General features: G+C 37.9%; 1 protein-coding gene and 1 long non-coding RNA gene across 3 annotated transcripts in view; one reads left to right on the top strand and one right to left on the bottom strand.

Moving 5' to 3' along the window:
- The window catches only part of FAP (fibroblast activation protein alpha), a 71,800-nt gene extending 56,599 nt beyond the window's left edge, over window positions 1-15,201 (top strand). For both annotated transcript variants that reach the window (XM_025403873.1, XM_025403872.1), the window contains 6 exons: window positions 2,459-2,513; window positions 10,936-11,035; window positions 12,095-12,159; window positions 12,661-12,733; window positions 12,996-13,069; window positions 14,809-15,201. In XM_025403873.1, coding sequence (XP_025259658.1) covers window positions 2,459-2,513; window positions 10,936-11,035; window positions 12,095-12,159; window positions 12,661-12,733; window positions 12,996-13,069; window positions 14,809-14,910 — 469 coding nt within the window. In that variant the 3' untranslated portion in view covers window positions 14,911-15,201. The remainder of the gene's footprint in view (window positions 1-2,458; window positions 2,514-10,935; window positions 11,036-12,094; window positions 12,160-12,660; window positions 12,734-12,995; window positions 13,070-14,808) is intronic.
- LOC112635794 overlaps window positions 13,141-20,781 on the bottom strand; it is a 59,114-nt gene continuing 51,473 nt past the window's right edge. Inside the window, exon 4 of the long non-coding RNA XR_003122088.1 lies at window positions 13,141-16,429. This is a non-coding gene — a long non-coding RNA (uncharacterized LOC112635794). The remainder of the gene's footprint in view (window positions 16,430-20,781) is intronic.

The raw sequence follows: 20,781 nt of genomic DNA, 5'->3' as shown, positions 1-20,781 counted from the left end.
ACAGGATTGATTTAGAATAATAATCCTGGGGATGATTCAATATACCTCCTAAGGAAGTGTTTCAGGAATCAGACACCAAATGCCTGACCTGGGGAATTGAGATTACAATCCTTCTACTGTAGCCCTTAAATTGTCTCTCAGAGAATAAAATTTGTCCCCTGAATCTTTTATAAAATGCAGTCTGGCTAAGCTTTTGACATACCAAAAGAAAATCGTACGTACATATTTGGAAACAACAGTAAATACTACTCAAGGCCAGCAAATAGATTTAAACAAAGCAAAGTAGGGGAAAAAAAGAAGTCATATCATCTTATAACTTCTGTCTATATGAAAGAAAATGCTTCAGAAGAGATGCTTGTGAAGCTACAGACATAAGGGAGACTGGAACCTGCTTTCTTTAGGTTTCTCTTCACATAGTACATATGTGAGACCCTTAAAACTTTGGTGGTTATAAGGGCAACTTTGCTCATTTGGAGTATATTTGGCGTTTTTTATATTCCCACAACTTTAAAATTTGATATAGCTTGAGGGTTAGTGGTGGGGAAGAATTACATGAGATGAAATTTTCTATCATGCTTTTATAGATGGTATAAATAAGAATATTTCTAAAATAGGATAATAATTGATCACTAGGATTCCAAGTTTACCTTGGCCTCGGGCCATCTTTATGAGAGAAAAGTTATAAAGTTCATCCAGCCTCCAAAATTAGAAAAACATCCTTTTCATTTGTTACTGACATTTTGTTGATATGACCACATTATCAACAGTATTTACAACCCTCTGGGAAACTCTTCATAATTTGAAGGTGAATTTTATAGTGCCTCATTGGTCTGGAAGTGCTGAGATTATCTAGCTAACCTTTAACCTAGTCCTGCCACATTCAGTGTTAATGTTTCATTTCCATGTTAACTATTGCACTACCCTTTCCTGTAAATGTCATCCTTTCAGAATAAACCTAGGAAGAGAGCTGTTAAGAGTTTCCTGTTCCCATGTATCACCTGTTATTTGCTTTTTACCCCAGATGTAAGGCGGTATGATTGCTAGCTTCTGGGAGATCATAAAATCACAATTGACTTTATTTCTCAGAACTGTCTTCAAGCCCTAGTAGCAAGATTTTTTTTTCAACGAGAAAGTGAACCTTCTCTTCTTTCATTTGGTTTTTGAAGTTTGTGCAAGAATTGCTCAAGTGTCACAATTTGCTGCACATTTTCTCTTCTATACCATGAGCAGCATCCACACAGGTAGCAACTTTCCATTTGCTACTGCATTTCTTCTCTGTAGACTCCTCAGTGTCCTTCAGAATCAGTGTCGGGTAAGCTGTGACTAACGGGGCCTCTTCCCATCTGTTTGTCCCGGGCATTTGCCCAACTCCTCTGTGCATCGGAAACGTGCATGTTGAATCAATGCAAGAGCGAAATGGTTGCTGTGAAATCCCTTTAAGAAACTACATTATTCAAGTAATGAAAATCACTCAGTTCTACTTCCAGAGAAGAACTGATGAGGAAGGTCATTAACAGTAATTGAATGGATCAAGAAGATAGTATTTTTCTGGGACTGTATGTCTCCCTTTGGTCTTCTCCCCTCCTTCCTGTTACTGTTGCATACAGTGTTTACTGCAATGGCTGATCCAGTTTGCTACATTCCACTCCGGCTTCTGTTTCTCTGAGATTTTCTTGAGTTTTTATGAAATCAATCCGCAGATAAATCACAATTGCTCTAGAACAGTAGCCCTCAGGGGAGCATGTTAGAAATTAGCTTGAAACCCTCAATTTTGAGGGTTTCCCATGACTTTTTAAAGGTTGTCCTTCAGTGTAGCCCCTTGCTCCTAAGGAAAGAGTTATTATCAAAATAGTTTTCAAATGAATGTTCTTCTGGGATGGAGCTAAAAAGGAATTATTTCCATATTCTAAAAGACACATGTAATGACCCCATGCAAGATGAATTGAGGATGCCTAAATATGAAATGGAAGAGAGTTGTGTATTTCTCTCAAATGTCACTCAAAATGAAGTGGTGATTATCAGTAACAACTCAACAAACAATATGATAAGAAATTAATATAATTTAAAGCAGCAAGAACAAAATCCTTCTTTCCGATGGCTGGGGATTTGGAAATTTGGTCCTGCTCAATGGTACTGCTACTTCTTGTGTCACTATGACCCTGTATCTTGGCCTCTCTGAGTCTCAGGTATGCCCCCACGATTAGAATACAAGGCCTTATCGCTCTGAGATTACCACTCAATAACTGTACGATAGAGTGTAAGAGAATCCTTTTATCTCTTAGCAGAAAACATGATAATATTATTTTAATTATTTGTAAATGCAGCCTTATTATGCATGTGTTTAAACAAAGAAAATGTAGCGTTTCTATTAAATCTTTGGATTAAATATGCTTGTGTAATGAAGTAAATGTCATGTGTACACACTTAACATTCTAAAAATTTGTTTCTTTTACTTTAGAAAATTCATAGAAATGGGTTTCATTGATGAAAAAAGAATAGCCATATGGGGCTGGGTGAGTTGTTTTATATTTTTTTATGCCTGTTATTCAGTTCAGCAATCATCATTTTCTAAAGTGTTCGTTTAGAAAGTTTCTCATGAAATGTTAATGTTGCAACATAATTTAATCTGTCAATGGAAACAGTCAGTTTGGATAATCTGGGCTTCAAAATGGTGGTTTTAAGTGTTTGTTCCTTTTTTTCAATCTTTTCTTCCCTGTACAGTAAGTTAACTCATAATTAACATATTTTTACTTAAGTCTTTGTTACTAGATTATAGCATACTGAACTGAACCATATCCATCAGAGGGTGAATTTCCTTCGTTATTTTAAAGTTAAATATATATCTTTTATTTTATATTTCTATTTTATAAAAATCGGAGCTACAATTTGAAATCACAGGGACTTTCAGAATATAAATTTCTTAGTACCTAGCCTAGCAGCCATATCTTAGCTGTTTAATTTTGTTTCTTTTTATTTGGCAATCAAATTATTTTACTAGACCGAATGCTCATTTGTACTAACTGGAGAAAAGTACTATTTAGTTTCTTAATTATAGGTCATGAAGATAACTTCTCACATTTGAGGAGCTGTGCATATTTTGAAAATACACATTTCAAGGAAGTGGCAAAACTTATCATTTATGGGCAATGAAGTCACTGGAAAGTTTAGAGAAATATTGGAAAGAGTTTAAATTTGCCCATTATAAATTATGATAATTACCCTTCAAAGAAGATTTCCTGTTTCACTTTTTGGTCTGAATTTGTACATTTGCAAGTCAATTTGCAGCCATTTGTGCCTGGGTTGTTTTTCTTGGCTGTTTTCTCTGAGAGCGGCCTGCACGAGAAGAAGGGAGTGAAACCCAATATTGAAGGGAATCTGCAGGATTCAGCTCCACTCAGCTCAGTGACCAGATGAAGAGCTGTTAGGAATTTGAAGAAAGTTGTTACTTCAAGCCATTTGGTCCTTCTTAAAACTATCAAATGTTAAATATCTAAACAGAATGAAATTCAAATGAGTAGAAATAAATGAAATATTTCTATAGTGAAATATTCCAGATAATACCTTCCCTATCATCCATTTTTATAAACTGTTTCCTAAAGCAAATCCTTGAAAGATTCTAATTTTAAGTTGAACATGTACATATAATCATTAACATTTCTCTTAGAGTTGGACTTTGCTTTTGCTGCAGGCTTTGAAATAACCATAAAGTAGAACTTTTTATTTTATTTATAGAACATTCTAGGTATTAGTTTGGTAGAAAACCATCTACGTGGGATGATTTTCTAAAAACCCACTCATCACCCAAAAATATATCCCTATCAGCCTGAAATTCTTCAATAATAGATTCTCACTGCATCTAGTTGGGCAAATGCCACTGAAATAGTACATTAAAACCCCCACCCCTCAATTGCTTACTTTCCAACATGGTGATGACTGTGAGGTCGACTCTGAGAGCAAGTCTGAGCAAAGAAAGTAAGAAATGGGCTGCCACGTGATATAACATCTGAGCAGAAGGAACTAGTGTGTGGATAAAGGCATTAATACTATACTGGGTTTTAAAATCAGCTGTTCAGGTTTAAGACATGTTTATTAATCCATCTGTCTAATCACTGACTTGTTCATTCTTTCATCTACATAGTACATTTTTTACAAGGTCTTGTACTAGGTTCCTTAAGGGATGAAAAGATGAGTAAGTCATAGTCCTGGCCCTCTTGTGGGGGAAACAGACAACAAAATAAGCAATGGCTCAGCAATGTTCCAAGTGTTAAGAGAGATGCAACTTGCTGTGGAGTACAGGGGGACAAGAGTGGATAATTATGGCTGTGGGAGCTAAGGGAGGATTCCAAAATAAGTTAGCATTTGAGATTGGTGAAGATAGCTGAGGAACGGAGCATTCCAGGCAGAGTGAAAACCACATTGCCCAGGACCTGAGTTAAAGAGCATGGTGCACACGGGGAGACTGAGCTGGCCAGGGATGCCTGAAACTTCGAAAGTCTAAAGTATCTTGAGGAAATTACAGGAAATGAGTCTGAATAAGTAAGTATACAGACAATACACAGTCTCTTAGGCCACCTAAAGGAGAGGGGGCTTTGTGCATGCCTGTGACACCTTTCTCTTCGTTCTTCTGTGCCTCTATGGTTGTTATACCTTTTTTTTTTTTCCTTTTTTCGTTTTTGAGACGGAATTGCTCTCTGTTGTCCAGGCTGGAGTGCAGTGGTGCGATCTCGGCTCACTGCAACCTCTGCCTCCCAGGTTCAAGCGATTCTCCTGCCTCAGCCTCCCGAGTAGCTGGGATTACAGGCACAAGCCACCACACCCGGCTAATACTCCTTTTTTCGTTTTTGAGACAAGGTTTTGTCATGTTGCCCAGGCTGGTCTTAAATCCCTAGGCTCAAGCAATTCACCCACCTTGGCCTCCCAAAATGCTTTGATTACAGGCATGAGCTACGGCACCAGCCTCCATTTATTATTTAAATGTTGGTGTTTTTCTGGGTCTGGATCTCACCTGGACCCTCATTAGTCTTCCTTTCCTTCTGCAAACGCTTGTGGTGTCAAAGATGATGATGACTTCCAGATCCCTGGCACCAGCACACACCTCTCTTCTGTGCTCCGTGTTTCAAATGCCTGCTGATTATCTCTCCCACATGTCTCATATGGGCCTCAACTTACGCCTAAGGTAAACTTGTTAAGGCCTATTTTAAAACAAGTCTTAATCTTCATTAAGGCTTCTCCACACACTTATTCACCCAACTTAGAAACCTGAGAGCTGTTTTCAACCTCCCCCTGTTCCTGACTTCAACATTCCATTGATTAGTAAGTTCTGTCAATTCTACCTTTAAACATCAAAGTCTGTTCTCATCATCCCTACTGACACTGCCTTAGTTTGAGTTTCTTCATTTGTAATTTAAGCCAGAAATTCTCAAACGTTAGCTTGCACAAACATCACCTGGAGAGCTTGTTAAGACACTAGAGATTCTGAGTCTGTGCTTCTGGGGTGGGGTCCGAGAGTCTGCGTTTCCAACAAGACCCCAGGTGATGCTGATGTTTGGGTCCATGGAGCACAGGTTGCATGCTTCAATTTAACTATTCTAATTGCTTCTTACCTGTCCTCCTGCTTTGGCCTCACAAGCTTCAATGTGGTTAATGAAGTTATCATTCCAAAATAATTTTTACTGTGTGGCTTTTCTGCTTATGTATTTTATAGGACTCTGCATTGCCTGCAACACAAAGCCCAGATACCTTTCATGGCATGCGAGGCCTTTGGCAATCTGACTCCAGCTTATCTTCCAATCTCATCTCTTGCTGCTTTTCCCTGTACCTTAAGTAATTTAAATTATGGCTGGGAGTGGTGGCTCATGCCTGTAATCCCAGTACTTTGTGAGGCCGAGGCAGGCGGATTACGAGATCAGGAGTTCGAGACCAGCCTGACAAACATGGTGAAACCCCGTCTCTACTAAAAATACAAAAATTAGTCCGTTGTGGTAGCATGCACCTGTAATCCCAGCTACTCAGGAGGCTGAGGCAGGAGAATTACTTGAACCCAGGAGGTAGAGGTTGCAGTGAGCCGAGATCGTACCATTGCACTCCAGCCTGGGCAACAGAGCACGACTCCATTTCAAAAAAAAAAAAGAAAAATTATATCCGTGCTTCCTTGTTCCCACGTTTTGCACATGCTGTTTCTCGCATCTGTAGTGTCCATTCTTGTCTTCCATTCCCCACCTTTTCCTCACTCCCAAATGGATAACTCACACTTGCTCTTTAAGATTCAACTCAGATATTATTTTCTTTGTGTTCCAGAAGCTCTTTGTATTTCTCTTACAGGAATTACTATGTTGTATCTTGTCTGTCTGTTCGTTTCTCCCATAAGAATGTAAGTTCACCAAAGGAATGGACTGTGTCTCATTTTTGCTTTGTTTCTGAGCGCAGAGTTAGAATTGTGCTTGTTTAGCACAATGCCTGGCCACATCAAGCATCTATGATGTTGTTTAAACTGACTTTAATCCTATAAATCAATGTCTCCCCTCAAATGTGTCCCACTAGTACCAGGAGATTTTTCAGGAAAATGTTCTATAGTCTAATACTTTGGCAAATCATGAATTCTATGTAACAGTGTATATAGGCTCTAGAAAAACTAGTAAAAAATACTGTCAAGTTTTGTTTAACACAGTATTACCAAAAAGTATTTGATTCCATAATTCCTTATTCCTCCACCATCCCAGAACACATATTGACAATGTTTTCTACGGACATCAACTTTTTAAGTGCTCTTGAAGTCAATAGGGCGAGGTATTGGTGCCTTAGAAAGATAATCTTGGCTGCAAAGTGGAGGATAATCTGAGATGTGGGAAGAGGATGGGCCAAGGGGCTAGAAGAGCAGTAATACCAGGGACAGGTATTAAAGGCCTAAATTAGTCAGTGAAGTAGCAGTTGGAAGAGGTCATATCTCTGTGTGCTCTTATACAATATAATAAGCAGGGACCTATGGCAAATTGGAGATGGAAAGGAGAAAGACATTGAAAACTACCGTAAGGGTTACTTAGCTCTTATTGCGTTTATTAGGGAAGAATATATGTGTTTCCATGAAGTATTAGACAGTATAGTGGTTTGGGAAATACGTCATACCCAACAATATTTTTTGAAGTCGATTGGTCAATAAGCTCCAAATCCCACAATACTCTCCATTATCGAGTTCAAGAAATGGGGAAGAAACCTTTTTATCTTTCCCTTTCATTTTCTGGCTCACATAAAACAAAGCCCACTAGCCCTGGTTTTAGCTCCTTGATAAATATTCACTATGTGCCCACCACAGTGCCTAAGAAGTATCAGTTTATGACAGTGGTTGTTAACCAGGACGATTTTGCTCCTTGGGACATTTGACAACGTCTGGAGGCATTTTTAATTGTCACGCTGGGGGAGTGCTACTGGCATCTAGTGGGTAGAGGCCAGGGATGCTGTTAAACATCCCACAATACACAGGACAGCCCCCTATAACAAAGAATTATCCATCCCAAACTGTCAATAGTGTCAGAGTTGCAAAACCCTGATATGCAGTGAAAACTCAACACAATTATTCTGACAATTGAAGAGCAGCGAGGGTTTTGCCTAAATTATTAGAATAACAGCCTCATTTCTGGGCTTCGCTTTGTTAATATAGGCCTAGCCAGGTGGTGTTGAATAAGCATTAGTTCATGATTTAATCTTAGTTCCTTTCTCTCCCAGTGACTAATTATAAGTAATTTGAATTGCTATGTGTGATCAACGATGTAAAAGTAGGACAAATGCACCTCTAATGAGACTATATTAGACTCTGAACTTACAGTTTCCCCAAAAGAGGTTGCCCTAAGTATAGGGATACAGAGGAAGGGGCATGGGTTGGTGAGTCAAGTGTCCTGGGTTTGAGTCCCAGCTCTGCTGCTTACTGACTCCATAGCCACTATAAGTTTACTCTGAGCCTCAGTTTCCTCATTGTGAAATGCAGCAGTAATTTCCTCACCAAGACACTGTGAGGATTAGACATAGTAATAGCAAAGTCATATACTCAACAAATATTTATTCCATTCCTATTGTGTGTCAGGCTATATTTTCAGTGCCAAGCATACATTCATTGACAAGACAGACAAAAATATCTACCCTTACAGAGTTGGGAATGGTTGGGGAGTAAGACAATAAACAAGATAAATATGTAAAATATAGAGAGTGTTTAATGACATTAAGCGCTATGGAAAAAGACAAAACAAGAAAGAGGAATGGTGCAAGTTGGTACAATTTTAAATCAAAACGGCAAAGAAGGCTCATTTGAGGTGACATTTGACTTTGAAGAGGAGAGGAAGTGAGGCATGCCAGTGTCTGTGGAAAGAACATTCCAGGCAGAAGGTCACAGCATTTGCAAACGTCCTGAGGCCAGATCATGCTTGGAGAGTTCAAAGAACATCAAGAGAGCCAGTGAGCAAGGGGAAGGGAAAGGAAGGGGAGAAATGAGGTGGGAGAAGGGAGACAGATTGTGTGAGACCATAAAGGCCATTGCAATAACCCTGACCACATAAATGTTAGCGAGTTATTATTATTGCCTATAGGTAAAATGTTCCAGTGTGCATTATGCCTCAAATAAGAGTATTTCGTAAACCCTCCTTCAAAATCCTGTGCCCTTCTAAGAATGTTTTTAAAGATATCCTTCATTTAAACAAAATGGCAAGGCGTCTAAGTGCAAAGGACAAAATTCCAGAATTCTCATGGCCAATCTGCTCTGTGGGTTCTTTTCTTGCAACAGCCACCCACTCTGCCTGGGAGCCCCACTCATGGAGGGGGGGCAGGAAAAAGTCAACTCGGGTTTTCTTTTTTCCCCCTCTTCCTTTCTACAATAGGAATAGCTTTTCCAAGCTGCCCGAGAATTTAAAGTACACCTTCTTTTGTTGTGCTGCTGATACAGTCGCTTTTGCTCTTACAAATTCCCAGAGAAAATTTGTATTCATTCTGAAAACAGGAAAGTTTTGTTTAAATACAACACTCTCACCCAATCACTGAATAGATACAGATTAATAATTCCTAAGATTTTCAACAGAAATATTCAAAAACCTTTTCATGATATGCAAAGGCTTTTATTTTAATCTCAGGTCTCACTTTATTTCCTGCTCTGGGGCATAGGAAAGGAGAAGCAGGAACCAGTATTTTTATTTGCAGTAAACACACTTTGCCAATAAAACCATAAATGATAATACTTTTTTTCTAAAGGTCTCTGGCTTACTCTGCTCTCATTTGAACTTGAAATTAAGAAGGAAGGAAAGCCCTCCCATTTCAGCAGGAGTTGCTGCAAACCTGCTAATCAAAACAAGTCATTTTTAAAATTATAAGTGAAAGTTTAAACCAGACAGAGAATTTTCACTTGCAATAAGGATTTTCAAACCCAAATGTATCTTCTGTTTTTAAAATATACTTTTTCCCTGTTAAAACATGGTTCAATTCTCCTCCAAGTATAATGAAAAGAGGCCATGGTACAATCGGAGCTCCCTCTTTTATTCTGTGTTTTGTAGCTAAAGGTCTTCAATAAAATTCCCCAGAGCTAAAAACATAAAACTGTAAATTAGTTTGAGAATTCTTCATTTAACTGTTAGATTCAGCAAGATTGTTTAGCTGATTCTCCCATTCCATACATTTCATGAATCAAAAATAGACCCCTGCCACTGACCTATTACCAGCACCATGTCTGTCTACATCTCTCTCTCTCTCTCACACACACACACTCAGTCATTCTCCCTATCTAAAGAATGACTTTCTCTGGTAAAGATGATAAGATCTGTCCTGATCTGAGGGAAGTAATTCCCAGAAATCTGTGGTCATAAGGTCCTAAAAACGCGGTATGGCTTTAGCTGGAGAGTCACGCTGTCCCCTTATGATTTTTAGAGACGTTCTTGCATCAGGGCAAGAATAAACACAGAGAATCACTTCCTCATCTAGTGCACACACTTTTTTTGGTCCATGTCCCAGACAACTGCTTAGTCCACGTTCCCAGGAGAAGCACCTCTCTCACAGCATGTTTGTACAGACCAAATTTGCTTCTCACGAGGCAATGCAACTTTATTCGGATGCCCTGTTCATTTCTTCATGTTTAAGAAAATGTTCAAATTTCCAAATGACATGGTCAGAGATCTCTTTCTCTTAACAGGATCCCATTTCTGAATCACCTCTTGATTCCTTGGAGAAGGAAATCTATGAGAGCTAAACCTACTCCTGACTGCAAACTGCATCCTGCTTTGTATTTATTTCCTTTTCCTTAAATTTGCAGGAAGAAGTATAAGGTTTTTAAAGACACCGATGACTTTTCCTCCTTTGAGCTGCTGTGTCAGAAATCCTTAAAACAGAACATGTACCACTACGTCATACACAAACTATGGCCGTGTCTTAAATTATCCAAAAAGTTCTTATGGCCTTCCTTTGGTATTCTGTTGTGAAAATAAATAAGTAAATACATAGATACATGTTCTGCCTCACAGGACTTTTGCAAACTGCAAGGATGTATCTTACATTTAAATTTTGGTAATTTTTTTTTCTGTGCATCTCTTTCAAGTCATCTCTTTCAAGTAAAATCCTGTTTTTGTTCCAGCACAGTCCTAGTTGGAAAAATATAGAGAAAAAAAGGAGAAGTTTTTTGCAAAAAAAAAAAATTGAAATTCTATCTCTTAAACTGCTCTTACCATGTTTTAAGAGGGTCTGTTCTGATCAGCACACCAAGTATTTCTAATGCATTAGGGATGAAACGATCATTATGTCTGGTCATTTATCTGGAGCTTGCTGCTGAGGATGCAAGATAGACATGTAATCCACCCTTAGCCACATTCTCCAGCTCCCTTCGGTCCGGATTGTGAGTAGAGTTGCTATAAGCACATGGAGGAAAGCTCATGAAAGTAAATCTGAGTCTGACTCATAACAATGTCTCTACAGTCCTATGGAGGATACGTTTCATCACTGGCCCTTGCATCTGGAACTGGTCTTTTCAAATGTGGGATAGCAGTGGCTCCAGTCTCCAGCTGGGAATATTACGGTATGGAAACATTCATGAATGTTACCGTGAAAGCATTTAACACGTAATTACTGTACATTTGATGTTGCTAGAAAAATGGATTATGCAGTAAAATTCACCCCAGCATCACTGGGGAAAATATAATTTATAAACAAAGTTGTTTATATCATTTATATAAACATATTGTAACAATCGAAGAAACCTCAAGAGTGAGGAAAGGCTCTTCTTCCATAATCCACTATATCTTATTTTCTCCCAGAAACCTTGAGCCCCTGCCGAACCAAATCTTTAAAATCAGAGCTAACTCTGTTTTTGCAGGCACACAGCTACAGCATAATTGACTTTTAAGCACATCTTCTGCACGGTCAGGCCAGAGGCCAAGCAATTCACCTCCATGCCACAGTTAGCAATTGCCAGCTCCGTTGCCCCAGAAATCAAAGAAACAAAAAGTTTGTTGGAGAAATACTCCTGTGTGCTCCTATTTTCATCATTACATCAATGCAGGATGATTATTTGGAAGGAACTCTAATAATTATACAAAAATTAGCTTCATCGGATTCTCTCCTCTGTATTGGGGTAGATATAAAACAATTGTGACTTGTAGGGGATCTTGATTAAGAAAAAAAGTGTGTGCATCTATGTATGTGTGTAGGGGGAATGGATTTGGGGAACATATTTTCATTCCAGATGAAATAAGACACCAGTAAAAGTCCTAAAGATGGCTTGTTTTGTGATTTCCTTTAAAATATATTGAGACCATTCTACAGGTCATTCCTACTTCAACATTCTTCCCTAGCAGGGTAGAAGTCAAAAATATTAAGACTAGTCATAGAAAGAAAATATTTAGATGCTCCTGTTTCCATAGTCTCTTCCTTCGTACTTCTCTAGCTCTGTTGAGGCAAATTGCAGAGATTACACATATTCTTTGAGACCAACCATTACAGCCAAGTAAAGCAAGAATTTACCTCAAGAGCTCAGGATGAGAAAATTGAGAAACAGTTATTAAACTAGAAGGTCTTGTTGGTTAATGAAATGACATGCATCACATGCAAACAATGTATATTCTTATATATTTTATAGCGTCTGTCTACACAGAAAGATTCATGGGTCTTCCCACAAAGGATGATAATCTTGAGCACTACAAAGTAAGTGTTTCCATTTTATTTAGGTTATTAATTAATTTCTAATATGCTAAATAATTTAAAAGCAGTAGTTCAGAGTTTAGAGTTTTCATTCTGGGTCCCCAAGGAAATATAATCTTTTGTTAATTGCAAAACGCTTCATTAGAAAGGGTTTTACTCCTTTTGGATTCTGTTCTTGCTTTTCCCATCCTCCCTTCCCTAACCTCTCTTTTCTCAATCTTCCTCCCCACCCCCAACCCCTACACAGCTTGAGCGGGCATCATTTATGCCTAAGGTCTCACTCATATGTAACATATGACACATAAACTTTCAGTTTTTCAAACTAAGAATCAGATGGAAGTAATGCAAATGATGATGAAAATGTGTTGCTCTGACTCTTAAATATTTATCAAGCAAAGCAATACATAATTTCAGTATTGGTGCTAAGTCCATTGCACAATGATTTAGCTAGTTTTCTATTAGAACTTGCAGCAACTAAAATGTTAATTTTTTTCTCTTTTCCAGAATTCAACTGTGATGGCAAGAGCAGAATATTTCAGAAATGTAGACTATCTTCTCATCCACGGAACAGCAGATGGTGAGGTTTAAGCAAGACTCTTACACATAAAAATACTGAGCCAGCATCACTTTGTTTAAGAAACATTAAGCATCCTCCTATGCCTATGCTCAGGGTCAGTACCTAAGAGTCAGGGACATTTCCATATCTGAGTGTGATTCCTCACTGCTGACAATGTCAAATGCATGACTAGATAATTGTTGGTGTTCATTTCCAGGCAGTACATTGTCACTCTATGCTTTCTGGTATTTAGCCGCACTTTAACTCTCTCTCTTTGTTGCAGATAATGTGCACTTTCAAAACTCAGCACAGATTGCTAAAGCTCTGGTTAATGCACAAGTGGATTTCCAGGCAATGGTACATAATTTTGTTTTACTCATGTTCATGGCCTTAGACCCTCAAGCTAAAAGGAGGGGTTCATATTTTTATTTTTTTTAACTTTTAAAGTAAAATCTGACAAAGAGACTGCAGGATAGAGTAGGCAGAACATTAGCAAATGAATCTTGGATCTTTCTTTAACTCCTGAAGGACCCAAGGCAAACCAGATCACCTCTCGTGTTCCCAGTTGAGTCATGTAAAATAAAGGAGTTCACAAGATTAAATGATCTTCTAGTTCAAACATTCAGTAGTTCTGAAATCCTATGTGAATAAGCAGCTATATGTTTAGAGTGCCTGCAAAACCTGAGCATCCTTAAGCAGCTAAAAGATGCTGTTTGTTCAGGAAGAAGCAGCTGCAGAATGTCATCACAAACCTACAAGGCTCCCTGAAATAATATGGCTCCATTTGGGGTTAGAGGACTTTTCACCTATGTATTCTCATCCCCTGGCATACACCTGGCCTATCACAGATGCTCAGCTTCTTACTGAGTGAATGAATGAATGAGCTAAATGTAAAATCCAGGTTTCATGAGGAATGAAAAACGGAACCAGAAAAGAAAATAAGGTGAAAGCCAAAGTTGGGGGAGGGGACATTCTTGGTAGCTACCTTTTCCTCTCACAAATGCTCCCTCAGTTGCTTGAGTTGAGCAAGAACCCCGAAAAGGAAACCCCCATCTTTTCAACATTTGTTTAAAAAAATGTACTGGCTAGGAAGGAAATGGGGGAGGGGGTATAAGGAGAAGGCGGTTGAGGGGTACAAAAGACAGTTAGATAGAAAAAAATAAGTTCTAGTATTTGAAAGTACAGTAGGGAAATTATGGTCAATGATAATTGATTGTATAATTCAAAATAGCTGGAAGAGAAGAATTATAATTTTCCCAACATAAACAAAATTTGTTTGAGGTGATGGGTATTTCAGTTATCTTGATTTGATCATTACACATTGTATTCAGCTATCAAAATATCACTGTACACCCAAAAGATAATACAACTATTATATATCAAATGTTTAAAAATATACAAAGCGTGAGGTGAGTTTTTTCTGACCTTTTTTATTGTGATCCCCAAAGTAAATTCAACTTAGTAAATATATATGTTATTACATGGTGACCACTGCTACCTTTATTCAGTGAAAGCAATAATCTTAGTGGCATCTCTCCAAGAGTGAAGTTTAAAGTTATAATACTATCTTTCACTTTTTTAAAATGCTATTTTTAACTCCTATAAAGGGTATTTATGGCTATATGTGAATACATTATATTGTGGATTTTCTGCAACAGAGACAAATTAGATTCACAAGTTGAAAGCCTCATGGAATTTTTGAGCTACAAGGAATCTTAGGGAAAATCAGCTCCAACCCCTTTGTTTTTCAAATGAAGAAACCAAACTCCAAAGAAGCAAAGTAACAGACTCAGTGCATCACTTCTGGTAACTCTGATTCCTGATCCTGATCCTGATCTTCCAGGATGCTGGATGATGTGAGATCTCAGCCACTGAGATCTAAAATATGTTTAAAGCATGTGAAACAGTAGTGGAGGTTAATGAAAGCTCTTCCTGCTGTAAATATTTACATGTAAGCTATTTTATTTATTCGAGTGTTCTTAGATAGAATTTCCCCATAATAGAAAGATTATCAGGTCCTAAGAACACAAAAAAGTCCAAGCTAAATGCATTTTGTGACTGCAAGAATAAAACAAGATTCTTTCTTTGTGTTTCAGTGGTACTCTGACCAGAACCACGGCTTATCCGGCCTGTCCACGAACCACTTATACACCCACATGACCCACTTTCTAAAGCAGTGTTTTTCTTTGTCGGACTAAAAACGATGCAGATGCAAGCCTGTATCAGAATCTGAAAACTTTATATAAATCCCTCAGACGATTTGCTTGTTTTATTTTTTATGTTGTAAAATGCTGGTATAAACAAATGAATGTTGTTCTAAAGGCTGGTAAAAAAATGATGAGGACTAAGAAGTTCATGATAAATATTGTTTACATTTTCTGGTACTCTGTGAAAGAAGAGAAAAGGGAGTCATGCATTTTGCTTTGGACACAGTGTTTTATCACCTGTTCATTTAAAGAAAAATAATAAAGTCAGAAGTTCAAGGGCTATTATGCTGTCTGTATTCACTGATTTCAGGTTCCAGGTTCTATCACAGAAAGAAGTGTTTGTGCAAAGCAAGGGCATGAATATTAGGGTGGTCGTGGAGGAGAAGAATCTAGAAGCAGTTTTGGATTTCTGTCATGAGAACTCCAAATACTGGAACCAACAGCTCAGAGTAGGCAAAAGCATTGTTCAGAAAATGCAAGTGAATCACGTTTGAGATGTTTGCACTCTATGCTGTCCCTCCAAGAAATGTTTATTTCATTTCTCCCAGAAGATTTCTTCAACATTGCCAAAAGCATTTGATAAAGATAAAGTCAGACTTTTGAATTCAGGCTCCTTTTAAAAAAATGCTTCTAATTTGGAAGTGTTCCTATTTTGAATCCATTTTTAGAATTAGTAATGGTAACTGCTTTCAGATTGCTAACCCATAACCAAATCAAACCAAACAAAAATCAATCAATCAATCAATCAATAAAATGGACATCAATGGCTAGAGAGGAAAATTTTATATCTATGAGGTTTTTCTGGGGTTTTAGTTCTACATTATAAAGTTCATATTGGAAAAAAATAGCTGTAATGCCTACAGTCCTAAAGCAACGCATTGCCAGTTACTACCACCTACATTTAGAAACTACCAGTGACCTGCCATCTCTGTGACTGCCTCAGAATTAAAAGATCCATACCAGGTCACCAGAAGATATTTATTGAATGAATGTTGGAAGTATCCACCACACTGCTGTCTAAAGGACTTTTCATTGTGTGATCCCCAGCACTGGATTGCCCTGGGTAATTTCTCCCCATCCCTAGCTTGATACTTTCTTTCCAGTTGCAGGTTGAATCCCCTCATGCCTTATAGCCAGAAGAATCAATCCTGGCCTGGAACATTGTAGCAGGAAGACCACAAAGAGCACAAACAGTCTTCTCTAGAGTTTTCTGACTTTTCCCAATCCAGCATTCTTTCCACTTCAGCTTTCTGAAACCATTGCCCCCAACTCAGGCCACATAGCTCCACCTCACACATCAGGAAGGGACGTTTTGTGGTGGTCAGGAATTCTGGACAACACCTTCCCAGGTTCAGGACTGGCCACAGCCCCTCTTTTCTTCCTCCATGCAATGGCTGTTGCCCTCAGGATCAGAGTAAGCTACCACCTCCCTCTCTGTTCTGCACAGAGCAGCCTCTGAAGCAAGCCCAAGAGATTTTCTCATAGTTTTCTCATCATTCACTCTCTCCATCTAGGGAGAGAAAAACAACCAGTCATGTCTAATACTCTATCTAGGGATACCACACGGTCATTGCAAATAGAAAGACCAAAAATCCTATTTCTCCAACTTATTTTCTGCCTTTGTGAACTTTGCAAAACTGGATTCTGATATCAATGTGCAGTAAGTGGTCTCCAGTCTCAGGCCTTTGCTCCCACTGCCACAGAGGGAACTGCTGAGACAAAATTAATAGTGCCATTTTCCCACTTAGAACCCTTTGGTGATTCTCCATTGTCTACAAAACAATATTCAAAATCAGCGTGACAGAGAGAGCCCTTGACAATCTGTCCCCATGCATGTTTTCCAAACCCTTCTCCTGACACCAGCTTCTATAGACTGTTAGATTAAAATTAGATCAAACTACAGTTCATCTCTTCAGTCCCACTTGCCACATTTCCCTGCTCAGTAGCCACATGGTTAGTCAGCACTATACTGGACAATGTCAATGTAGAACATTTTCATCATCACAGAAAGTGCTGCTGAACACCCTAGTGCTACCTTAGAGAAAATCTTCCTAATGCTACCCTGGAGAAATCTTCACCGCCCTTGTCTTGAAATGTGGCATATCACAGAAAGTCACCAATTGTTGAATTAATGAAAGACTTTGTGTTCATGGATGATTCAGGTTTTCTACTTACTGTTGATGAAGCCTTCCCTGACCCCCTCAGGTAGACTCTCCCAGGTCTTCCTCAAAACTCTAAATATGTTTTCAGTTATTTATTCATTCATTCATTCAACAAACATTTACTGAGTCTGACTGTATGTCAAACACTGTGCAAGACTTTGAGGATGTAGTAAGAGCAAAGCAGCAACTTGCATGGCAATCTTTTAAGTGTTCACCTTTCATGCAGCTTTATTAGATTCTTATTTTGGCTAGAAAGATAAAAGGTACATGAAGTACAAAAGGGAGAGATTTTAAGTAGAAAATGCCAAACTAAAAGAAAGATTTAAAAATATCTTGCCTTTTCTGTCTATAAGAGGCTGGAGTATAAAAATAATTATCATTTACCACATTTTATTCTTGGATATGACACATGGGTAAGGGGGTATCCCAATAACCTAATTAAAGCTGCAAAGTATAATCATCCTTCACATTCGACAAACAAGATTTTCATTCATTCATTCATTCATTCATTCAGTGACTGCAATTGCAGGCCACTATTTTAGGTACTGTAGGTAAGAACTCTCCCCCAAAAAAAATCTAGTGCAAGAGGGAAGTCATAAAACAATTAATTTCTAAACATTATTTCATTTTTTAGTCCCATAAGGCTGGCCTGAGGGCTATTTTTAAAGGTTTCAAAATTCTAGATGAGCATCTAATATTTCTTAGAGTAAATAAGATAAAAAGGAGCAAGCAATCGAGTATTTGGTTAAATTTAACACAAATGAGAGAACTTTTATTGGAGTTTTAAATGTTTTTTTTTTAAAAAAAAAAAAAACCTACCCTTATTTATAAGATGCATTACTTATTTCCTTAAGAAAACATTTATTGAATACCTATGCTGTGCACAGTAGTATTCTGGGTACTTCAGGGGTTACAAAGATGAATATATATGACAGTTTCTCCATTTCTAGACTGTTTCAGTAAAGGCGACTTAACGAATCTGATTTTCCCAACATTTGAGCATTTTTCAGAAACTGACAGATCTTTATGCAAATGTTGTTGCCAAGCTGTTTGTAATGGTGAAATTATACTTTGACAGTAACTCTTTAAAATATATTAAACCCAGCTAAGGTTTTTTTGGAAATGTTGCCAATTAAGTGACTTTAATGAGCTTCTTGATGGTAATGTAATTAAAATTCAGATGTTCTAATTGTAAAAAAAAAATAGTTCTGGGAAAGTTAACAGTAAAATAAGCAAATGTAAAATGAATTGGGGCTAATTTAAATGGTGATAATGTGGTCTTCTGAGAAGATTCTACCAAAACAATACTTTCAATTATGCTGTTTGTAAAGAAGAAAGAAGGCACCTAACAGAGATTTTGAATTTATCCAATAAAGCAGATATTTTGAGTTTATCCAATAAAACAGATTGAAAAATTCTGAACGCAGTAAATCATTCTCAGTCTGTGAAGGGGAACTGCTAAAACACTTCCTTGGCATTATGGACAGGTACCTTGGCAATTTGAAGTGGAATAATTTTTAATTCAGGAAGAAATAAGTGCTTAGACCTTACCAAGCTATTCATGGGGAAAACGATCTGGCTTCTAGCATAAGCCTCTAATGACCACCTGCTCAGATTACTGGCATGCAATACTAACATGCTGGTCATAAACACTTCTTTTGACACACAGGTAACATCTTTGGCAAGCTAGAGCAGTCTGATTTTATTCCATTGGTTTCTAATTAATACTCCATTTTTTACTTACTTAAAACATTGTATTGACAGTATATGTTTTAACAGATACTCGTTGGTATAGCACTCCATCCTTTGCTCTGTGGTTATAGAGAATCAGTATTGTGTGAACAAGAGAGAGGTACAATCAAGGTAAGGTCATGCCACAATGGCTTGACAACTCATCTTCCTTCTTTCATATTTACTATCTGTTGACAAACAAAGATAGGAACATCTTTGCTAGCCATTAATTTTTAGGGCCAGGAACTTTTGTCAATGCTACAGAAGGTGAATTTTTGAAGTAAGTGTCATAATGAAACAGTAGAATATTAAGAAGTGATTTGTATGTTAAAAAACTACTACCCATTTGGAAAATTAGGCTTCTTATTGAAACATCCTTTTAGATATCCATGAACACAACAGAACATGTTAGATATGTGATGAAATTTCCTTATACCCCACTGGTACTACACGAAATTTCCAAATTTAAGAAATGATCATTAAAAAGTGAAGATGCTTTAACATATATACAAGTGCTTTGTACACCCACAGGAAACAATGCTGCTCTCTAATTTCCTTCGGAAGATTAAGGCAATACTTTGCAATGTTATAAATCTCTTTCTTTCAAATGAAACACAACATAGCTCACTTGTCAATCTTGTAAGCAGAACATGTTCATGACAGCGCATTTTAGGGACAGCACTGTAGTGGGTAAGGGAATGGAGGTTAAAGTGAATCTATCTGGTTTGAATCCCAGTTCAGTAATACATAAGCTATGCAACTTTGATAAATTTTCATAAGTTCTCTCTGTTTCAGTTTCCTCATATGTAAAATTGAGATAATAACAGTTCTTACCCCATGGAATTGATTGTTGTTTTAAAATAGTTATCATTTGTAGAGCAGTATCTGACACATAGTAGGTCTTTTGTAGATGTTTGTTCGATGCATAAAATGAACTACTTTTTAATGGTTATTTTCAATGAACTAATTCTCAAGACATTAATAGCCTCCGTCAGAAGCCACTAGTTTCTTTCCCATACCAGAGAATGTAGTATAAGTGTCCTTGATCATTTATACATGAATCTTTATTTTATGCTTTTTATGAGTCTTTATTTCTAAAACAAGGTAGCCTTTTAGGAATAACCAATATTGAAGTCGTGCATATCCAAGGAAGCTCATCTTCCTTGGTACTTATCTTAAATGAGTTGTTCATCCTTGTATCTCACTCAACACCTGTCTAAGGAGTCTAATATTTGATAGCAGTGATTGAAACACCTTTGAGAAAGACAAACAGCCAGGGTAATGTGTAGTTGAAGGACATGGGCAGTAAATTTACCCACCTTCCTGTGAAGACTGCAAAGCACCACAGTGGCCGTCCTCTCTGGCCCTGTCTCCACTGCTCTCTCATCACCTACGAAACTCCAGTCACCCTGGTCTCCTCTGTGGATTTTGTGTGGACCAAACTTATTTCTGTGCCGGGGTCTAGAACATCTTTTCTCAGTTTTTCACCTGGCTGTCTCCTTCTCATTTGGTTTCAGTTCAGGTGTCATTGTCTCAGAGGGAATTTCCCTGATCATTGGATTTCATATTGCTTCTGCCACAGTCAGAGACTTCCAATCACATTATTTAATCTGGTTTCCTTGACAGCACTTAGAAGCATCAGAAATTCTTTGATTTATGTTTATGCTGGTTGTTCCGATTCTCCATTCATGTACAAGCCCCCTCTGAGCAGAGAGCTTGTCTATTTTTTTTTCACCTCTCTGTCTCCTAGACAGTACCTGGAATAACGTAGGAGGACCTAAGTCAATATTTGCTGAATGTATCCTCACATTCTGTAGATGAGAGAGCCCATGAAACTGGAATCCTGATGTGCAATCTGACAGTGGGTACAGATCATGCCCTTTCTGGAACTTAGTATATAATAGGAACTTGCTATTGTCCTCCTCAAAGCAAAGAGAAAGAAAAATCCCTGAGCAGCAGGTGTCCCGGT

This window comes from Theropithecus gelada, chromosome 12, assembly GCF_003255815.1.
Source record: "Theropithecus gelada isolate Dixy chromosome 12, Tgel_1.0, whole genome shotgun sequence".
NCBI classification, from domain to species: domain Eukaryota; kingdom Metazoa; phylum Chordata; class Mammalia; order Primates; family Cercopithecidae; genus Theropithecus; species Theropithecus gelada.
The sequence above is the reverse complement of the archived record's forward strand: the minus strand, read 5'-3'. Positions and strand labels throughout refer to the sequence as shown.